The sequence below is a fragment of the Colletes latitarsis genome, chromosome 3 (genome assembly GCF_051014445.1).
Source record: "Colletes latitarsis isolate SP2378_abdomen chromosome 3, iyColLati1, whole genome shotgun sequence".
Lineage (NCBI taxonomy): Eukaryota > Metazoa > Arthropoda > Insecta > Hymenoptera > Colletidae > Colletes > Colletes latitarsis.
Genome location: NC_135136.1, coordinates 32,721,508 through 32,742,976, shown reverse-complemented (window position 1 = coordinate 32,742,976; position 21,469 = coordinate 32,721,508). Strand labels below are relative to the sequence as shown.

The 21,469-nt window shown below is 40.9% G+C and overlaps 1 protein-coding gene across 3 annotated transcripts in view; it reads right to left on the bottom strand.

The window, feature by feature from the left end:
* Positions 1-3,356: 3,356 nt before the first annotated feature.
* LOC143340636 (insulin-like growth factor 2 mRNA-binding protein 2) overlaps positions 3,357-21,469 on the bottom strand; it is an 88,359-nt gene continuing 70,246 nt past the window's right edge. For 2 of the 3 annotated variants that reach the window (XM_076762822.1, XM_076762824.1), the window contains exon 7: positions 3,357-21,379. In XM_076762822.1, coding sequence (XP_076618937.1) covers positions 21,155-21,379 — 225 coding nt within the window. In that variant the 3' untranslated portion in view covers positions 3,357-21,154. The remainder of the gene's footprint in view (positions 21,380-21,469) is intronic. The other variant, XR_013079470.1, reaches the window with a different exon arrangement.

Here is a 21,469-nt window from a genome sequence, read left to right as displayed (position 1 = left end):
GACCCTCTTTGCCATTTTAGTGTCACTCAGTGTCATTCTTAATGTTACCAATTCAGCATAGAATAAGATTATAACATTTGTAGTGGCTAGAATTAAAACTAAATTTTAATATAAAATTACGATTAAGGTGTACCACAGAATATTTTATAATTGTAAACTATAGAATTCCGAACTCTTATGAACTCCACGTACGCGTATTCATCTTTATATATACACGTAAATTACTACGAAACTGTAGACGAGGAATTGTTATTTCGAAACAAAAATCTATTGTGCATCTAATTTTTCTTATTTTAATGCGTTGAAAATACATAAGCAAATTTTCATCCCCCCAAACTATATACAAAACTGTTATATTCTCTTTCTTTTCCCTGGTGAGATAGTCCAATGACTACCTATATTGTTTTAACATTGTCTCCTTTCCTTTTCCTTGTAAAGGACAAGATGGTCACTCATTCAACCCTTCATTTTGATTAACAATATCTGTCAAGAATCAGCCAGACCGACAGAATTTGCTCGCAGCGACACAGCGTACTACAGAAATGCTCGGATAACTGCTCGTCATTTTCGATCGGATAAATGAACGGTAGTCATCCTTACCACAGTGACCTGATCTAGACTCGAATATCAAGGAAACAATACATACTATTTAAGCTATTTATGAAATTGTACAATAATCTGAAACCAAAAAGTAATAATTTAAACGTTTACTTACTTCACTGTCTTCTTCCAAGACGTGCGTAGCTTCTGCATAATCGTTTCTCGCTAAAATCACGATCGAAAATTAAATTCTATATGTCGATCCCGATTGTAATTATGTTCAAAATAATAGCATGTTTGTTTAATAATGGAACTGTGTAGAGTCAATGTTTGAATGTTTATAAAATGTTCAATTTAGAACTATCGAAACGAAAAACAGGGAGCTTCCATCAAATTGAAACTGTCTTCGTGTAAAAGGTTCATTGAAGTGTTATTAACGCTTAAGTGAATTATTAGGGTCCTCTGCAAGTTTAAATAATTATTTAATATATGTGATCTTCTATTAGTTCATTATTTTTTAAATGCTTTAAAGTTGATTTCTATTTATCAATTTGGTAAAAATCAATATTAAGAAAAATAATTCAGTCGAGATTGAGAGTCCACTTAAGGGTTAAAGCAGTCCATCCTACAAGTCAGAGCCGTAAATTAGAATTGTTCTAATCTCTTTCGGCATAATGTACTTGTATGTTTCTACAATTATTTTGGAACAGTGTGTGTATGTACGCATTGGTATCATTTACGCGAATGGATGAATTAACCATTCTCGAATGAACGGATTTTTCTGAACTACAACAGTCCACGGGAAAACGAGACTTAAAATAAAATGGTGAACAATCGCGACTCGAGGCAAACAGAAAATCGTGACACAGTGGTTTCCAAAGTTTTCGAGAGGCGTGTCCCCTCTTTAAAAAGAAACAGAATTTCCGCAATCTTAGCAGCCGTTAAGCTTCGAGTGATTTTTCTATATTACGTATTTTCTTTCGGTCCTCCGCCCCCCTCTCTCCTCTCCACTTTGGAAAACACGACTGCAACGATCGATAGCTGTGCGCGGATCGAATGCGACACGTTTGTACGGATTATATATTTCAGCAAACTCCCTATGGATTTCTGAAACGTTTATTTCACATCAACAATAAAACACTCGTTTACACAGGTAGCCGTCCGCGATGGCGAATGCAGTCTCGTCGTTTCGCGTTGGACATCGGGATAATTGGCGTTAAATGAAAAAAAAAGACACTAACGCACACAATACTTTTTTTTTTTGTTTTTTTTTCTTTTTTTTTTTTTATTAACTAGAATAATTTATTTGTTTTCATGGTAGAAAAAGGAGAATGTATCTTAACTCATGGACTGCATTGTACTCATATATATACAATTACATACAATCCTCAATTGAATGTTACACGTAAATTCATTATAAAGTGGATTTCTTATTATTTTCATTGTCTTCTGTGTGTTCTGCGTGGATGTGTGTGTGCATGTAAACGTTCAGGACCCGAAAGAAACACAACTGTTCTGCTTGTTCGCTGCCCGGAATAATGATAAGAGAGCCTGTCACACTCCACTGTGTCACACGGCGTTTCGCGGAGGGGAAAAAAATAGCTCTGAGTGCGAATTTTTCGTTTCACATTTTTTCACGTTTCTGCATTTTCTTTTTTTTTTTTTTTCTTGTTGTTCGCGAGGTCTGCTTTTTTTTATTTTCGTTACGCGGGGCCTGGAGAAAGACAGAGAGGCAGCGGGGGGGTTGCGGATGTGGCTGACGGAGTGGGCGGGTGCGAGGGTGGAAATGAGGGGAAGACAAACAAGAAATTGCAGATGGAAGGTGAAAAGGTATCGGCGGTAAAGTGGAAAATATGTGGAAAAAAAAGAACTCGGGAGGAAATGACCGATGGAAAATTTTTTTCGTATCGCTCGATCGGAGAGCCGACTCGTTCGAGGTTCGTTCGAACGAAGATTAGGAGAACCTGGGCTGTGTGGTATGTGTACGTGTAGGATGAAGAATGACACGGAAATAGGAATAAAAAAAAAAAAAAAGAAAGATGGAAATATGCTCGAGTCTGTTGCACCGTTCGTTTTGCGTTGATTCTTTTCCCGTGGAAATTCTTATTTTCGGAGCATAGGAACCGTTGGTCGGAACTGACGCTCGAAAAGGAAATTTGCATGCAAATGAAACAAAAAAAAAAAAAAAATTTAATAATTTTGAAATGCAGACGATCGTTGTTTCTGTCTTTTCCCTTTTCTTTGTTCGAAGAGTTCAATAAAAATACGATCTTTGCACTGGCTACTCTTCGCTCTTTTTTTCCATCTCCTTACCTTTTGTTTCCCTGACTTCGCATGAAACGTTCAAGCTCGGAAAACCTATCATTTTTCGCATTCCCGTTCTTTTCTGTTAGCATCTAAACGCATAGTACACCTTATCGAACAAATTAATAATGAACCAAAAATAAAAAAAAAAAAAACGAATCAAGAAAAAGTCCTCTTTGCCTTCTCGAAATCTACTCGTGAAAAATGTTTTCTTTTTTTTTGCTATCGTTCATATTTCTTTTTTTTTTGTCGTTTTGCTTTTAGTTCACTCGTTTCAATAATAATATTCATATACTGTTCTCCTTAATAGCTTCTTCTTTCATCTTTTTTTTTTTTTTTTTTGTTTAACGCGCTTACATTCAAATAGACTTTTATTAGAGTTACACAGTTAATAAAAATTTGCGATTATTTTAAATCTGTCTCGCTGCGTTTATCGTTCGTTTTGTTTTTTCTCGTTTTCACCATTACTCCCACTTTCTCTCTCATCTATAATATTACTTTATTTATTTACGTTTTATTATTATTATTATTTTTTTTCGTTTAATTATTTGTGAGGAATTGTTTTCGTCGAGCCGTGTCGCTCGCTGATGGATTACGGTGCATCCTCGCTCACGCGCGCGTTTCGCGTCGTTTTCTCGCTCTTCGTTCCCCTTGTGTGTTTTCCTTAATAGTAATAATTATTATAATAAGAGTAATAATAGTAGTAGTAGTAGTACTGGTAGTAATAGTAGTAGTAGTAGTAGTATTTAATAGTAATCAAAAGCGACAAATTTTGCTGAGGGACGAAGGGAAGGAAGCGGACATCGAAACTCGTTTTCGTTTTTTCTTTTTTCCATTTCGAAAGTAGGGCAGAGACCAAAAATTCATACTTTCGCCAAAAATTTTCATTGGTAAATTTTTTTTCTCCTCTCTTATTTTTTTTTTCTCCACTCTTTCGTCAAAAATTTTGAAGGCGCGAACAGAGACGGCTGCTCGCGCCACGATTCTCACCCCGAAAAGGAAAACGACGCTGGACGGGCGCGTGAGCGTTACAAAAATTAGAAAAAAAAAAGAAAGACGCGCGCGCACATCGGGCGGTCCTCGCCCCGATTCTTTCCTGTATCTTTCTTTAGTTTTTCGTTCACGCGCTATAATCGAATATATTTCCCTTTAACGTATCATTTTTGTTTCCATTTGTTTCTTTTTTGTTATCCCTCGATAAACCTTTCGTTCAACGGGCGCGGGCGCGAATTCACCCGCGATGATTGATGATGATGAAAAATCGTCGGCCATTTATTACTTTTACATTTTTCTTCTTCATTTATATAAAAAAAAAAAGAGACAAAAAACAACACAACGGCATTTCTACTATTCCCATTCTATTTTAACGCTAAATATGTAGGACAAAAAACTAACAGATTTCGGCATAATAACAAATCGTCGTCCACCGAGCCCGAGACTCGTCTCGAGCGTATCGAGAAATCCCCAAGTTTTTTCGGGATTCCTATAAATTTCTTTCTCTCTCACTCTCGCTCTCTCTCTTTCTTTCTCTCTCTCTCTCGTTCGTTCTTGTTTGGTTCTCGAGACGCTCTCGAGCGATTCGACGCGACGAAATATAACAGGTTGTCGGCTCTGACGGCTGTTTGTTTCTGATCTCTCGCCGATCGTTTCCGTTCGCCTCTCCGGTCTGTCGCGTAAAAAATATCTTTCGCCGATTTCCACAGCCAATGCTTATATTCTTTACGTTTGCGCGTCTCTTCGAAGAACCCGGAAGCGCGTTTATTGCTGTTTGCTGTGACTCGTTTGGATCTGGCAGTGACACGTCTCGGTTAACAATTCGTGGCGAACGTTGGCAAATACAGTCTCGATGTTCGACGGGTAACCGAAAAGATGATGAAATTTTACGCTAGATGAACTCTAGACGTTCCCATCGTGACATCGACACGGTGCTTCCCCCCGTTCGCCAGGCGACTTCCGGTGTCCGATCGGGCCTACGAGACACCATCGCGCGCTAATCTCTGGTTATGATAAGAAAGACGGGATGGTGCAACGACGAACGACGATCGCGTCGAAGAAGCCACGCCTGGGGAAACGGATCGCCGATAAATCAGAAATCACCAGCTACTTCACACTATATACATCCAGAAGGGAGAGCCCTCGAGGTCGAGGATCGACCAGCGAATACGCGAAAAATAAATTGCAGCTCCGTTCGATCGCCTCGACGCCGAGGACTGTCTGCCTTCGACAGAGCTCGCGAGCACAATAATTCTATTTCATAATTGTTTTATCATCACTATTTCACGTTTAACTATTTCCTATTGTGTATGAAAGGGGGAGGGGACTGGGGGTCGGGATTCTGGGGGGCTTTGCTCGATTAACTGTCTGCGATGTTCCTTACGATTACTATATATGTTACTCTCTCTCTATCTCTCTTTCTTTTTTTTTTTAACCAACAATCCGTCCCTCTATTATTGTTGCTTCCCGAACTCATCCACGTCTCGCCGTCGAAACGAACGAAAGAAACTCGAAACTTGGTTCCGAAAGAAAAGAAACCGTGACGCGATCGATCCGATCGATCGACGATCACGAGAATTTGTCCGCGTCGTATATACCGTTCGAAACTGAAACGAAAGAGATCCCAACAGGAAAAAAGAAAACGATCGACGCCGACGGTGCAGAAAAAAATAAAAAAAAAAAGCGCGTCGATCGTCGATCGAACTAGAAATTCCGTGCGCGTCGTGTGTGGTCGAATATCGTTTTTTGCGTCCGTGAAATTTCGCGGATCATGGTGGGCAAAATTTCCGATAGGAAAAGACTAAAACTAATAAGAAAATGTTATTCCGGCAACCGAAACGTGGCGTATCGTCTCGTGATCCCTCTCTGTTTAATACGTTCCCTTCTATAATCCTCTCATCGCTTAATTATTGTTCCTCTGTTTCTTTTTTTTATTATTTCCTGTCACTGGATAGATTTCTGCGTTATTATCGTTAATATGCGTGTAATTGAGGTACGGTGTGTATCTGCTTGTAGCTCTGAAATTTGCGAGGTAGTATTGTGTAGGGGCGCGTCGCGACGGCCCTCGATCGTCGCGTGGGCGTCGCGCGTCGGCGTCCCCCGAAGTGAAAACGCTTCCCGATAAGGCCCAGATCTCGCATCGTTCGACACCAGGTCACGATAGCAGCGGCAAAAGTAAACAGAACAACGGCGTCCCGTGAAATCCGATGCGAGAGAATCGCGACGATTTGGGGACAACGACGACGACCGATCGACGCCTGATATCCGCGACGTCGTCGCGCCGCCGCGGCTACGCCCTTAAAAATCCCGTGTGGTGTCTATTGTAACAACTATTGCACTTATGATTTGTATCGATACATTGACACGCGTTCGTCAATACGACGGGCGCGTGTCGATCGTGTAAAAATGTACTGCGTAATCGTTCAACAGCGGCGTTTATTATTAAGAAAAATAAGAAAAAAAAAAAAAAAAAAAAGATTATTAATTCGGAGAAAAAGATCGGAGAAAGACTCTGTTGGACACTCTGCGAACATTTTTAAAATCTTACTATACGTTATTCAATAATAGGTACCATTAAATGCCATCCAGTTTCCGTATTAATTACGTCTTCGTTTCTCTCTACTCTTCGTTAATCGTCTTTCCTTACGTGTTACCTCCTATTCATCTATCCGTGTCGTGTCTCTCTGTTATTAACTATCCTCCTTCTTTTTCTCGCTCTATCTATTTTATCTCTTTTTTCCTCTGCGATACTATATAGCTTAAAAACAAAGAAAAAACTGACAAAATATATATGACGTATTACGGTGTAGATATATATATATATAATATCTATATATATATGTATATAATATAGCTTTCTATGGTAAATCTGGTTCGTTTAATAAACTCTTAAACGCTTATTACAGGCGGAGAGAATCGATCTCTTTCTCTTTCTCTTTCTTCGTTCACTTTCCCTTCCACATTTCCCTTACGTATTTATTTCCGGTTTTTTTTTGTTTTTCTTTTTCCTGCATTCGCGACGGTTCCTTCTATTTATACGTATTCGTCCGGTGTGTATGTATATATTTATATATTCGTATAGGCATGTGCATACGTTTATGCAAGTGTGCTGGTGTGCTGACGGATTTTTTGTTCACTCGGTAAAAGATACTGCGGTTCGCGTGTGGATCTATGACGTGCACATGAAAAATGAAATATATCTTTCAGCTTCCATTTTGCCTATTCCGTTTACACGCACGGCCTCTCTCTTCGTTTCTTTCCTCTTTCCTATTCCATAGCCTTTTTCTCCTCTTTCGTTCGCTCGTTCTATCGTTAATCATCGAACAATTGTCCGATTCTCGTTTTCGATCGGTTTCTTCGTCCTTCCTTTCGTTTTCAAATGATACAGGGCAATTCCTCACATTCATCTACTAATTTTAAAACCAAACGCTTTAGCGGGTGCTCTCCCTCCAGGAGAGAAACGAGAAACGCAGCTTTCTTCTTCTTTTAATTATTTTCTTTCCCCCTTTCATTTTTGCGTAAATTTCCAAACGACGATAATTTCATCAAAATTTTGTACGATTCTCCTTTTTGTACGCCGAACGAACGCCTAGACGTGAATTTCCGAAAGTCGAGAAAATTAACGATGCACGATTTCTCCTTTTTCCTGAGCCAGCGAAAAACTTTCCAAGCAGCAATTTAGCGTCTGGAGGGAAGCGGCCCGCTAAATAATATTTTTTTTTCCTGCCTTACATGCCTATGTACTTTAACCTCTATGCTTTGTGTACTTAATGATTATCCATATAGTATGTAGTTTAAACTTTAAATATTATCCACTAAAAACACCATAAATTTTTTCTTCTTTCCCTTTCGATCGAAAAGCTTTATGCGCCATATGCGTGTAATGTATGCATGTATGTACGTACGTGTGTGTATGTGTGTGCGAGGGTGAAGTTTGAAAAAAAAGTCAGCGATTCAACCAATTACAAAAAAAGAAAAAAAAAAAAGATTATAATAAAGAATTTATCAATTCTACCAAAGGCAATAATAGTAAAAGAAATTCCAGGAAAAAAATGGAGTTTAAAAAAAAAAAAAATTAATAGCCAATAATAATAATGACAAAACATAGAACAACATCGAAATCCCGAGGAAAAGAACTGAAACGCGACGACGCACAAAATTTTTGCAAGTTGATGCGGAAAGAGCGATTATTATAATCGTTCGGTAGAAAACCGGAAGGAGGAAACGCGCGTTTAACTCCACGATCGAGAAAAATCCCCGTCGTACTTCCTTCTGTTTTTTTTTTGTATTTTTTTTTTCGTTTTTACTTCCGTTTCGCCCCCCCTCCCCTCCCTCGATCTGCTTTTAGTGCCATCGCGATGTTTGGAGCGCGCGTTCGCGGTTTCTACCACTGTGTCAATTTCATACTTGCGATTAGTTAATTATCATTAGAATTATCGTTATTATTACTATCATGATTATTATTATACGCCATATCTTATTAATCCGTTCCCTCCTTTTGTTCTCGTCCGTCGCCAAACCAATAGTACCAGCGATCATTCTACGTTCCATTCGAGTAACATGTATCCCTTCCAGTTTTTCGAATTTAAAAAAAAAAAAAAAAAAGTAAACAAAAAGAAAACACACTAGGCCTCGTGGAGTGATCCAAATGGAGAAAAAAAAAAATAAAACAAAACAAAACAGTATGAAATCTTTACTCTGGTAACTATCACCCGGAATACGAGTTCCTCGGACCAAGAAAAAAGAACGAGTTTTTATTTTTACTTTTTTTTTTTTTAGTCGTTTTGTGCATCTTATACGGAATTCGCGAAAGTAGCAAAAAAAAAAAAAAAAAGAAATCATCAAATCATCGAAGACACAAAAATTATATAGCGGTAGTAGTAGTAATAGATAGTAGTAATAGTAGTAGTGTAGTAGTAATCGTATAGTAGTAATAGTAGTAAAGTATTTGATAGTGGTAAGCGATTATATAGTAGAAGTTTTTTTTTTTTTATAGTAGAATAGTAGCAATTAAAATAAACTAAAGTAGACAAAAAATGAATTAATTACGGTGAAATTATCGTAATCATGGGGCTGGCCTTCGTCACGCCTCGTCCTTTTGATAATCGTGCGCAATTTTGTGAAACCGATTTTCCTGTCGGTTTCCATTATCCTTTTGCCTTTTTCTTCGTTTTTTTTTATCCCTCCTACTCGACGCCAGTCAATGATCGAACCCCGTGATATAGATCGAGACGGTCGGAGTGACGAAGGTGGACGAGCCCCGCGGTAGCGCAAAAATTAAAAAAATTAAAAAAAAAAAAAAAAAATTATACCCAACGTAGCGAGTGCGAAGCAAATGCAAGCGCGGAGGTTGTCTCCGTCGGCAATGCGCAACCTCTATATTTATTATTTATTCAAGAAATAAGTGTTTTCCATTCAAGCACGTGTTATCATCCAAGTAACATCTTGTTCGCTTGTTTTTTCTTGCATATTATGATCGACATTTATATGTTTTGCATTCCCATTAATTCGTCGTCCTTCTCTCAAAATCGTCTGCGAATATTTAATCGTGTTTACTTACTTTTGCGGCGACTGGTTCGCGCAAACGGCGTCGTGCCGTTCTATTTTCTTTTCCGTTGCGTGATTATTTAATTATTATTAAGTCCGTTATGCGTGCAACCATCGTACGTAATGTGGATGTCAGTTTCCCATCTTTTCACTTTTTTTTCTTTTTTCACTCGTCCTTCGTTAAACGTCCCACGTTATTCATTGTTATTTTCCTCTCTCTATCACTCTCTCTCTCTCTCTACGTTTCCACGATTAATCCCATACTATCCTCGGCGTGCGTATAATAATGTATATTTATATATTTATATATAATGTATGTGTATATATAGCATGCGTGTGTGTGTGTTGCGGTATGCGTAGATATATTCGTTTCTCTTTCTCTTGAGCTTGATGCGTGTGATATATCGGTGATGGGGTTAAAAGCGTTTGCGGTCGCCCTGGCGCTGTGCTCAGGGTCGTACCTACTTCTTTTTCTTCGTTTCTTTTCTCGATTTAATCCCGTTGTTATCCTCTCTATGCTCTAACGTATAGACTATACAATATAAAACGAAAGCTGTCGAACTGATGATGACGATGATGATGACGGTGTGACGATGATGATTCGATAATCAGTATCGGCTCTATTTTATCCGCATGGTCCGTCCAGCTTGTCGTCAGTCCTTCAAAGTTCGATCGTGCGCGTTACTCGTTCTCTTACAGCACGTTCTTTTGCGTTCGAGTGTTTCGTGGCACCGTTTCGACAACTACTATATATAAATCGTTTCTTTCTTTCTTCGTTTCTAGATTGAAAACAAAAAAAACAATTCGTCTCTCTTTCGCGAGCAGAGAACTACGGCGGACCAAGCTCGCTTAGTCTTCGACATGTGGAGTCCGGATTCATCGGTTCTGGCTGCAGAGCAATCCGAAGGAGAATGCTTGTGTATTTAGAATTTTTCCCCAGCCGTGGAAGTCCTTATTGGAATCCGTCACTGATTCACGAGATCGTTGCACGCGAGTACCAACGGTCCCTTATCGATCGATGATCCACACTTCCTCTCCCGATCCTCCGCTTTTTCTCAAACATCGTCGCGAGAAGATCGATCCTCGACGGCGTGTGCACTTTCCTTCGTTCTCTTCATTCCTGTAGCTGTTCCTGATACCAGTTGGAACTACTCCAATCTATCGTCGTTCCACGATCGAGCACCGAGTCGAACGAGTCCCGGGGGCTGCGAAAAAAATAGAAGTTTGAACCCGTCGACCGCTCCACCGACGCGTGCCAGCGACGTCGCCAAGTAATCTAAGAATTGATAGTCTCTTTCACAAGTTGTGTCGGTTAAACGTGGTCCCGCGATCACCTGCTGGTCCCGCGTTGTTTCGTCGACGAACGGACGCCATCTCGACTCGGTGCTCGCGATCCTATATATCTATGCACGGGTTATATATGCGTACAAAAAAGTATGTACAACGCGCGTGTCGACTTCCTGTCGCGAATGTTGACCCGACCCAAAACGTCTGTTCCGTTTGCCCGTGATCTGTCGCGAAAATAATGAACGGATCCGGTGCGTGGGCGTCGATCGAAAAATCGATTCGATTTCAACTGCCTTGGTCTCTCTCGCGTCTATTGGAATTTTTCGGAGACAGAGAGTCTCTCGATTGTCCGTGTACGTGTGTCCCGCGTGTGATAAAACAAAATGAATCGATGGGGGGAAATATATGCGAACGGGGGGTTAACGACATTCACGACGGTCGGTCGTGCGAAATAAACGTGTAAACCGAACAGGAAAACGAAGAACGTGCGTAAATATATCTGTTACAATTAAATAAAATCGCGCCAACAAAGGAACGCGAAACTAACGAGTCAACGGTGCGATAAAGGACAACCAAATAAAAAAAAAAAAAAAAAAAAATAATTAAAATCGAGCTTATTACAGTATCAGCGAATAATTACTTATTTCCTAAAACGACGCATCGTGGGTTCCCGTGGCATTGAAACGGTTCTACCCCCGACAAAACTGTTCCCGAGGACAAAAATGGACGACGCGAACGACTCTGCGTGTACCAACTCTTGTTGTTTCTTTCCTTTTTTTTTTTGCGCGCGTGCCTCGCAGCATCGCTCTTTTTTCTCTTTTTTTTTTGTTCCCTTCCTCTCTGCTCGCGTCGTCCCTTGAAACACGGTGCGTAACTTGTATGAGGTAGCGAATGAACGAAAAGAATCTCTCTTCCGCCGTCGATCATCCCTTATTTCTTTCTCCTCTCAAACACGTGCCTCGCCTTTCACTTTCCCGCGTGCGTAGACAACCAACATTCCTCTCGATTGGCCGAACTCCCGGAAACGGCTATTTTGGGTTTTAGTATTACTCATATTTCGTGTCTCGACTCGCGACCGGGGTCGTGTGCTATCTCCGGCGATGGTTTCCGTCGATTTGTACGTTCGATCAAGGAGAGAGCACTGATATGACAGCACACCGAGGCTCTCGACGCAACCGCGACGTTTTACGACTATCCGTTTTTCTTTCTTTCTTTTTTTTCTCCCCCTTTTCTTTTCTTTTCTTCATTTAGAGCGTCGCGCGGGACGCCGTCGTTCGCGTCTCGTTCTGGCAGTGTGTATGTGTGCTTGTGTGTGCGCGTGAGAAACACGAATCTCATCTGGAATCTCTCAACGAGCGTGCATCGTTCGCGTGTCTGACAAAATTCGAAGATCGACTCGAGTTATCCCGCCTCGGTTCTCGTATCCACGGAATCGTCGATGTTGAAACAAAGTGTACGTATACGACTGCTCGTTCTATATATAAATGTGGCGAAGTACGAGACGAGAACGACGCTTTTCCTACTATAAACATTTTCTATTTAAAAAAAAAAACAAATATAAAAAGACAGAAAAAAAAAGAAAGAAAAGAAAAAGGAAACTGCTTCGCGCACCTAAACAAGGAACACTTCATTCGCTCTTTTCACGCATACGCGACGAACGGCTCTATTTTCACGGGTTTTGCGTCTTCTATAATCCGGTGCACATCGACTAATCTGTTTCGTTAATAAGTTTAAGCTTTACATATAATATATATCTATGTACAACAAGTGTATAGTGTATATATGTATTACTATATGTATACAACATCCTTTGGGGGGAGGGGTTTGGGGTTTTCGGGGAGTGTAAATGCAGTGTCGAGAATAACTTACATACCCGCGCGGTTTTCTCATAATGCCCATTATTGGCAACAATAGGATAATAATAGATAATATATTAAGACTCCGTCATAACGCGTCTCCGTCTCTTTCTCTCGCTCTCATTTTGTTTTTCTTCGCCTTAATCTGTCTCTCACTCTAGCTTCCTAACTCTGCTTAGAATCACCTTACGATTAGATTATGTTTCGTTTCTCGTCCGACATTCACCAAAACACGCTTCCTTTCTTTCGCTCGATCCACGTTCGCACACATTCTCGCCCGTTCGCGTTCCGCTATCGTCCGCCGACGCACCACGCCCTAAGCTTATCCGATATATTATCTGTTTAGCTATATCACTTGAACCTGTCACACTAACAATGCCCAACTGTATACAATAAGGCCCTCGTTTACCGCCGCGTACTCGGTTCAGAACCGTTTCCCTCGATCAAGAATATGAATTTCAGCCCCCGTGATTTCGATCTCGCGAGACGTCGACGACTTCCGGTACCGAAGCTACGGAACTTCCATTTATCGGGCGTGTTTGGAATCGAAATTTTTCTGCGTTAAAATAAATATTGTAATAAATTTAACAGTTTCGTTTGGATGAGAATTTTTAAGGCCGGTCGACGCCTCGCGTTTCCGCGCGTTTTTTCGTTTCCGCGGGTCGCGACGGTTCCCAGGTGTCGGTTCGATGCCAGTCGACGATGCATCCTGGAGCCACGCCGCGAACGATCCCGCGAGGAACGAGAAATCGCGCGAAACCTTATATATCAGTCTCCCCCTCGCTGACGGTCTGATCGCGATGCTTCGCCTATCTCGAAACACTAATACTAAAGCCCAAAATAATCTACCACCCTTCGTTTGTCGGTGTATGCTCTCTTTCTTTACCTGCTCTAAATACGCGCGCGATCTCTTATCATCTCCGCGAACGACGGAAATAGTAATCGTCGCCGCGTCCTGATACGACGCGCAACGATTAATGCTTCGATCGTCTCCGATAATTATTATCCCTTACCACTATTTGCTATTCATTTATCACTATTAAATATTAATAAAGAAAAAAGAAGTGCTGTTAACCTGCTGAGTGGGTTCGCGACAACGGGTTGCCGCTTCGTATAATCCATCGTTTCGCTATTGTTAAGTTTCCGCGCGTGACGATCCACGGAATCGTCCGCGAATATATATAATATATTTATATAATATATATATTTATATATGCTTACAGTGTACAGGATCGTGTAGATCGATAACGAATCGAACCGATCGCGTCGGCACGATCCTTTCCCGAACCACCCCTGATATTTTTCTTTTTCGTCGGTGAACGGCGATGTATATGTGTGTGTGTGTGTGTGTGTGTATGTGTGTGTGTAATGAAGTTTTCTTTTTCTTTCCTTGAACGGTGCCCGCAAAGAGAATGATTTCTTGCTTTGCTCGTTAAGACGGGTTTGATAAGATGGTACGTTGTTACGTAGACATTTGACGACGGTGAAGCGTACGAAAAGCAAAACTGGAAAGACTGAGCTCTGTACGATCGTTTCCGACTTGGCGGATTCGCGAAACGACGTTTACGAACGTTTCCATCTGGCGGCAAGTCCTCGTCGAACTCGACGGTTTTTAGGGGCCGATGACAAATTTCTCTTGGGATCCTCCGGGGGGCGGGGAACTCCTTCAATTTGTTTTTTTTTCCAAGTTTCGCCGGAATATACAGCGTGCGTGCGTGCGTGCGTGCGTGTGTGTGTGTGTGTGTGTGTGAGTGTGTAAGACCAACCGTTCTCGTCGATCGAGAACGCGTTACGCGCGCACATGCGCGCGTGTGTGTGTGCGTGAGTGGTTTTTTTTTCTTTTATTTATCATTTCGCCAACGTTCGTTCGCGTCGAGCGGATATGCTGATCCTAACCGTGGTTGATCGAACTGTAAGAGAGACGTCTCTGAATCATCTACAATCGTGTGCGGAAATGGAAGATTTTTCTTTTTGTCTAGGACCGCCTCGTCGTGAGACGGCCGCTGGTATATCTGTGTCTTCGTCTTGTCCGGAGTTAGTTTTCCTTTTTTTACCTTCTCCATTTTTGCCATTTTTTCCTTTCATTTTTTTTTTTCTCTTTTTGTTTACCCATCGAAATTAGTTTTGCCGCGAATCGCGTAGCTGTTACGCGTTAGACGCGTGTATATCCTTATTCCCTTTCAATTTCAGCGATTATCGTTTTGAGTTTGCATCCTGTGTGCCTCTTTCTTACCGCGACGTCCTTTTCCGTCCATCGTCGTAACGATCTCTCTTCTCCTGCGAATTGTTCGTGCTCGGTTCTTCCAAGAGGTCATCCTGTTATTCTACGATTGTTTTTTTTATCGTGGTAAGAAGAGCGTTTCGAAAAATGTTCCGTAAAAAACGTACAAAAGACTCACGCTATCTTATATAAACGGTTTGGTACGAAGTACGTGATAAAAATGTTGATAAAGCTTAACAACAGTCGTCGGAGATACGTCGACGATATTTGGACGTTCGTAAAAAAAGAAAGAAGCTTTCTATTTTTTTTTTTTTTATCTCCCCTTTCTTCGTTTCGTCGAGGCTTGAACGATAGTTGAAGTTACGCACGTCTCGTTACTTCGATAAGAAAGATTGTTTTTTCCATTCCATTGTCGGCGGTTGTTTTTGCTTTTTTTTTGAAATCCGATGCTCGAAATACGATCTTTTCTTTTTTTTTCTTTTTTTTTTTTTTTTAAATGTCACTCTCTCACTCTCTCTCCTCGTTCCGCGGGATACATGCGTAATCTTAAACTTAAGCGCCGAGCTTACTTTAATTTCCTCAATTCTAATCGATAAGCACGATTTTCTCACGGTAAAATATTCTAGAATACTAACATTTAGATTTAGCGATAAATCGATTTTGTACATTTGTTTTGTTGGTATTCCTTACCCAAGTAGATTAAGTTACTCCTCGCCCTTCTTAATTCGCGCGCATAATAATTTATAACGTTAAAAATCTTCTCTCTTCAATTAAGTTATTATTATATTAATAATTTCTATTTAATCTTCATTTTTTCATTTTTTGTTACCTTGTTTGATTTGTACATTCTCCCGAGCGTGCGAGCGAGCTTGCCACATTCTCTTCAAATCTCTCAATCTTTTTCCATTCTCTCCATTCTTGGCGATTGAAGGTGCTTGTGCTGAGGAATATCCAGCCGAAAAAAAGGTAGTTCTCGCCTCGTTTCTTCTTTATTTATTTTTTTTTTTTCAGTGCTTCTCTTTTTCGCGTTTGCGTTTTCTGACAGGGTTGTAAAAATCCATTTTACGTGTTTCCATTTTTGCGTTTAGTTTTCGATGCCGAAAATTTTCTTTTTCCTCGTGTTTCCATTTTTTAATTCTCTTTCGCGATGGAGTGCAAGAACTAACTGTGAGCGAGTAATGAAGTCTTGAGGGTGTCTTTGAGCTTCTCGAGTTTAAACTTCTTTTTTCGTCCTATGCTATTGAGACTCCGGATTTCATTTTTTTTCTTCTTCTTTTTGTTCTTCTTTCTTCTCATCTTCGTTACCGTTGAAATTTTCGTTCCAAGAATTTGCGCGACGAAAAAAATGAATCGAAGATCGATGAACGAGCGAAAGGTGTGAAAAAATTCACGTGCGGGGCAGATTTACGGATCGCGAACTCTCAAAAAAATTTTTTTTTTTAACATTTTTTTTTACCTTTTTTTTTCTTACTTAGACAAATACAAAGAGATATTCCGAAAAGGGGGGCGTTGGTTTTCGTTGTTGGATCGAAGTCGGTTTTTTTTTGTTTCCCCCAATAACAACGAAATTCTGTGAAAAGAGCGATTGTATTTCGTACTCGCGTCGTGCTTCTCTGTTTTCCATATTAATTCTCCTTCTTTCTTCTCTGGCGTTTCTTCGTGCGACTGATCGTTCGCGTGAAAAATTCTTTTCTTTTCTTTTTTGATTTGTTTTCGGCCGAAAAAAACAATTTACCGTCCAACGCGTCGCGTGGATCGTTTTCAGGAAAAAGGAGCGTCAAGTGAATCTCGAAGTAGCGTAAATGATTTCTCTCGTAACGGTGAAGCGAATTTTGTTTAGTTTTTTGTTTTCTGTAAACGGTGATGACTTTTGTAGCGTGTTTCCTCTCCTTGCGTATAAATCTGCTTTACTATGTGCGTGAGATGTGATCTATTTACTTTTTTGGGGCTCTGTGGTTTACTTTGTTTACGTTTTTTCTTTTTTTCTATGAAAATGGCTACCGGTTTGCTATAGGGTCTTTTTATGTGTGCATATTGTTTTTTGTTCCTTGGCACTTTCATCGTTTTCATTTCTACAAATGTTATTCATCCTTTTTTTTTTTCATTAAATATTTACGCTTGATAAATAAATACGGAAGCGAAGGCCTGCGGGCGAGAAAGGCTTTTCCAGGCGGCGACAACGGCGAATAATCGCGTCGCATAAAACTGCGAGCCCGATCGTCCTGTCGCTCGCCATCGCAGATCACGTCCTCGCCGAGCGGACCTAGCGCCGCCGTTTCCTCCAAATATATTAAATATATTATACAATTTATCCGACTAAAAATCTCCTTTATTCCCCCCTGACGAGCGACAGACGCGCACAGCGCAAAAAGCTGCGCGCCGTCCTCTTTAAATCATCTTTCACATCATCCTCTCTCTCTCTCTTCACATCATTTTTTTTATTTTTTTTTTATTCGTTACTCTTTTAAATTAATTACTCTTTTTTCTTTTTCATTTTTTTTTTTTTCACGAAAAACACTTCGCTTCGCTTCTTCATCGTTTTTTTCTTTTTTGTCCTCCGCGTTTCTCTTATCTCTTATCTCTATTAAAAAACTGTTTTTCGCCTTCCATCCTCGCGCCTCGCTTTCAATATCGTTAAAATTCATTAAGTTATTAAAAACATCTAACAAAAAAAATTGAAAAAGAAAGATTCACTTAGATCTCCCCAACAATGTATCAAAAATAAACTTATACTCTTAGATTCATTTTTCTTTTCTTATCTTTCCCATCCCATTTTTTTATACTCTCTCGCGTCGTTCCTCTTTCCCGTCTATTTTTCTTTTTCCATCACTATCCATTTCTCTCTCTTTTTTTTTTAAAAATTCGTTTTTGTTTTTCCATTCTTGCCTCGAATCCGGGTGTTTTTCACTTTTCATCCGCGTCTTCCGTGGACTCGCACTTCCCTCTCGTTTCTTATCGAAAAAAAATGAAAAAGGCATTGGAGAGAACAAAGTTGCAACTCCGCCTCTTCGATTCTCCCGATCCCTTTTTTTTTACCGGTATCGATATATTTCGTGCGCGCACTTCGGAAGTCCTTCTCTTCGCTCTGTTCCTCACTCTTCTCGATTTACTTCCTCGATAAACAAAAAACTGTAACACGCGATATATCTTTCCCTCCTGTCTTACACGTTTCACTCGCAAAACTGGATTTATTCATTCCCACCCGCTTTCTAAACTCGTGTATTTTTGTACTAAACGCATACCGAATGCCGTGAAATTGAACACCGAATCCCGAAATGGAGATTTCAGCGTGCTAAAGTTGAGCGTCGACGACTCGCCACGATCGTTCGCGAAATTAATTTCGATCGTCGAAGATGTACAAATGGAAGTTGCTCGATCTCGCGAACGATCATCGTGGCGTGTTATCGCGCGTCTCGTCAGTCCGTTAATTTTTCGCTTCTTTTTGGTCGCATTGATAGATCACCGGGAACGCGGCCACAAACAGCCACGTTCGGTGAGATTTTTTCGACTCCCAAGTCCCATAATCGTGTAAAATCCATCCTCTCTACTCAAGTCCCGAACCATTTAGTCTCCATATTTTTTTTTCCTCTTCCTCTTTAACATCTCTTACGCGATCGATCTTTCCGTTTCGATTGAAAAAACGCTTTCCTGCCCGTACGTTGCACGCGCGAACTCTATTCGTATCCTCGTAGTTTTCTCGTGTCTCCCATAGATCAGAACTTAAGAGTTACGAGTCGCGCGCAATCGGTCACGAGTGTTCCGCGTGTTTTTTTTTTTTTTTCTTTTTAAAGATCAATTCCTCGAATACTCGTGTCGCTCGGAATGATCGTGATCGATTGGAAACGCGCGCCGTGGGCTGGAGTCGCAACATCGCTGCGAGTTTCTGTCGACGAATTTAGCTACCCCTAAACTCTTTACGACTACAATGTGTATAATTAGGAGGAAACGAAAAGAAGAACGGGGAAGAAACAGAAATTACAGAGAATTTACAAAGTCCAGAGGACAACGGAGTTATTCGCGTTATTTTTTTCTTTTCTTTAAAGTCGTCAACTCGCTGGCGATCCGCGTGCTCGCGCACCACGAGGCGAAGAGCGGCGAAGATACGGAAATTTGTATCCTCGTCGAAGAATCGCTCTTCCCCTTTAAAAAAAAAAAAAAAAAAAAAGAAAAAAAAAAACACTTTTATTCTTTTTTCGTGTTCCTTTCCTCGATAAGCCTAAAAATCTTCCCTTGCCGTATATACGCCTAATCAGTAATTAATCACTTATCAATTAATAGTATTATTCAACACACGCACACTCACACATTATTACATCCATGGTAAAGTAAAAATCCCTGAAAAAGTTTTGTGGTTTTGCTTCCTTTTCGTTCCTTTTTTTTTCTTCCCCCTCTCTTTCTCTCTCTCACTTACGTCTCTTGTCCCCCCCTCTTCGCTCGCGGCTTCTCGCTTCCTCGTGCGTGCCAACGGTCGCTTTTTCATTCTCTCTCTAACATCCTTCTCGTAGCACGAAACAACAGCGCGGCCGTTTCGCGTGCGAATTCCGTATTCTTTCAACGTCTGATTCCCTTCCTCCTCTCTTTCTCTTTCTAACACCATCTTCTCTCCTATCTGATCGCTTCGTTTCTTTTTTTTTTTTTTTTATTTCTCTCGCCAAACGCGATCCGATGACGTTTCTCGTCGGTTTCCTTCATTTCCATCCTGTCGTGTGTCCGACGTCAATAACCACTCGTCGATTCTCCCCGCAGACGCGTGTGTGTCTCTGACCCCTCTCACTTGTTGGCTCTTGCAAGGAACTTGAGGCGAGTACAGCGCGCACGACGACGTTGCGCGCGTGTCGCGCATTATTTCACTTCACTAATACGAAAAAAACTCATAATCGCTTCTTTGGTATTACGGGTGCTGAGAGGGGCACAGGCGGGAACCGCGGGGGCCGAAGAGCCCATCCGCTTCAGAAACTTCCTGGCTTATACGTCTAAAACTGTAGAACGTGAGTCACGTTTCGCTCACATTCTTTCGATTTAAGTCCCGTTTGTTTCGTTTTTTTTTTTAAGCTTTTTTTGTTTTTTGTTTTTTTTTTTTTAAATGTCTCTGAGTTGTGTGGTATAAAAAACTGTACCTAGAGTAGTAGTTCTTTTCTTTTTCCTTTTTTTAAGAAAGAAAAAAAAAACGAAAAAAAACCGCCTTTTCTCTGTAGTACTTAGCAGAAGTAAGTAGTAGTTAATTAGCAGTAGTAGTAACATGTATAACGTAATGTGTAATCGTTACTTAACCTCTCTGTATATTATTATAACTTTAATATTAGGTAGACTTCTTTCTTTTTTTTTTTTAGATTAGTTGGTTTTTATCCTTTCTCTCGTTTCACTTTTCTTTATCATATTTAAATCTTTAACCATAATGAATGAGGTAATAAGGTTGTGTATGCTTTTTTTTTTTCTTATCATCGTATTATGTATCCTGTTTCATCGACGAGGTGGTTTCGTTTAACGCTGCGAAATCGATTCGTTCGAATTATCACCCGTCGCTTCAACCCCGAATGACCGAACTCGCAACGAAAACGCACGCGTTCGCGCGTAGAAGAGGTGAGAAAACGATGTGTGCGTGTGGTATGCGTGTATGATGTTGTGCACGGTTGGGTGAATGGCTATGTCGCTTCGAAGGAGAATGGAATTTCTAGCGTTGTCTCTGCTCTGCACGGACAGGTACCGAAACTTTTTCTCTCACCTCGTCTCGCGTGACACGTTTTCGTTAGATGACGTGCACTTCCAACTGGTTCCACACGCGGTATTTGCGTCGCTTTTATTAGCCTTTCTATAACTTCGAGCTGCGAAACTCGTTGCGACGCAGACGCTAGGTCACGATCGATGGCGATGAGACAACAATGATAATTTTTTTTTTTTGGCGTTCCGCTACAAAACCCATCTAAAAAGGTACGCTGCGCGTGTTCTCTACGGTATCGAAAAATCGCGAAAAGTACGCGCCCACTCTTTGGTGTACTTGCGCGAATTAAAAAGAAAAAAAAAAGAAATGCAAACAAAAGGAATAATAACAATAGAAAGAAACGCCATCGACCGTAGCCCCTTCTTCTCTCACTCTCCCTCACTCTCTCTCACTTTCTTTCTTTCTCTCTCTCTCTTACCCGTTCTGAACCAAATGGATGATTTTGAAGAATAATATCGACTCCTATTGCATGATTATTCTGATCTCGATAGAAAGCGTTCGCGTGTGCCTTTCATGCTCTCTGCACATCGCTCGGCCGCTCTGTGAGAATCTCGAAGGATACGTGCCCCGCGAGAAGGAGGTTGCACGTAGCCTCATGACGAGAGAATGTCAAAGCGACGAGGCCACCCCGGCGAATAAAACGGATCCTGTGAGGCGTTGGTTGGCGTCAGGTAAGTTTCAGTGACGTTACTGATTTTGTGGTTGTTGTTGCTGGCTGGATGGCGAGGAGCTCGATTGCTGCTGAGGCGAATGCTGTTGCGTCGATGTGCCACCTTGTTGAGACGTGGCACTGCCATCTCTTCGGGTGCGGGAACCACCTTCTTGGCTGCTACCACGACCAGCGCGCGAGCCAGCACCTGCTCCAGGTGCACCGGACTGTAGGACCATAGAGCGAATTCTTCTCTGTGCCGACTGTGAACAGACCAAAATGAGAATTAATGGATATCCATCGACCTTCCACCATCGACTTCCGCGTCATCCATAAGCGGGAAACAGTATTAT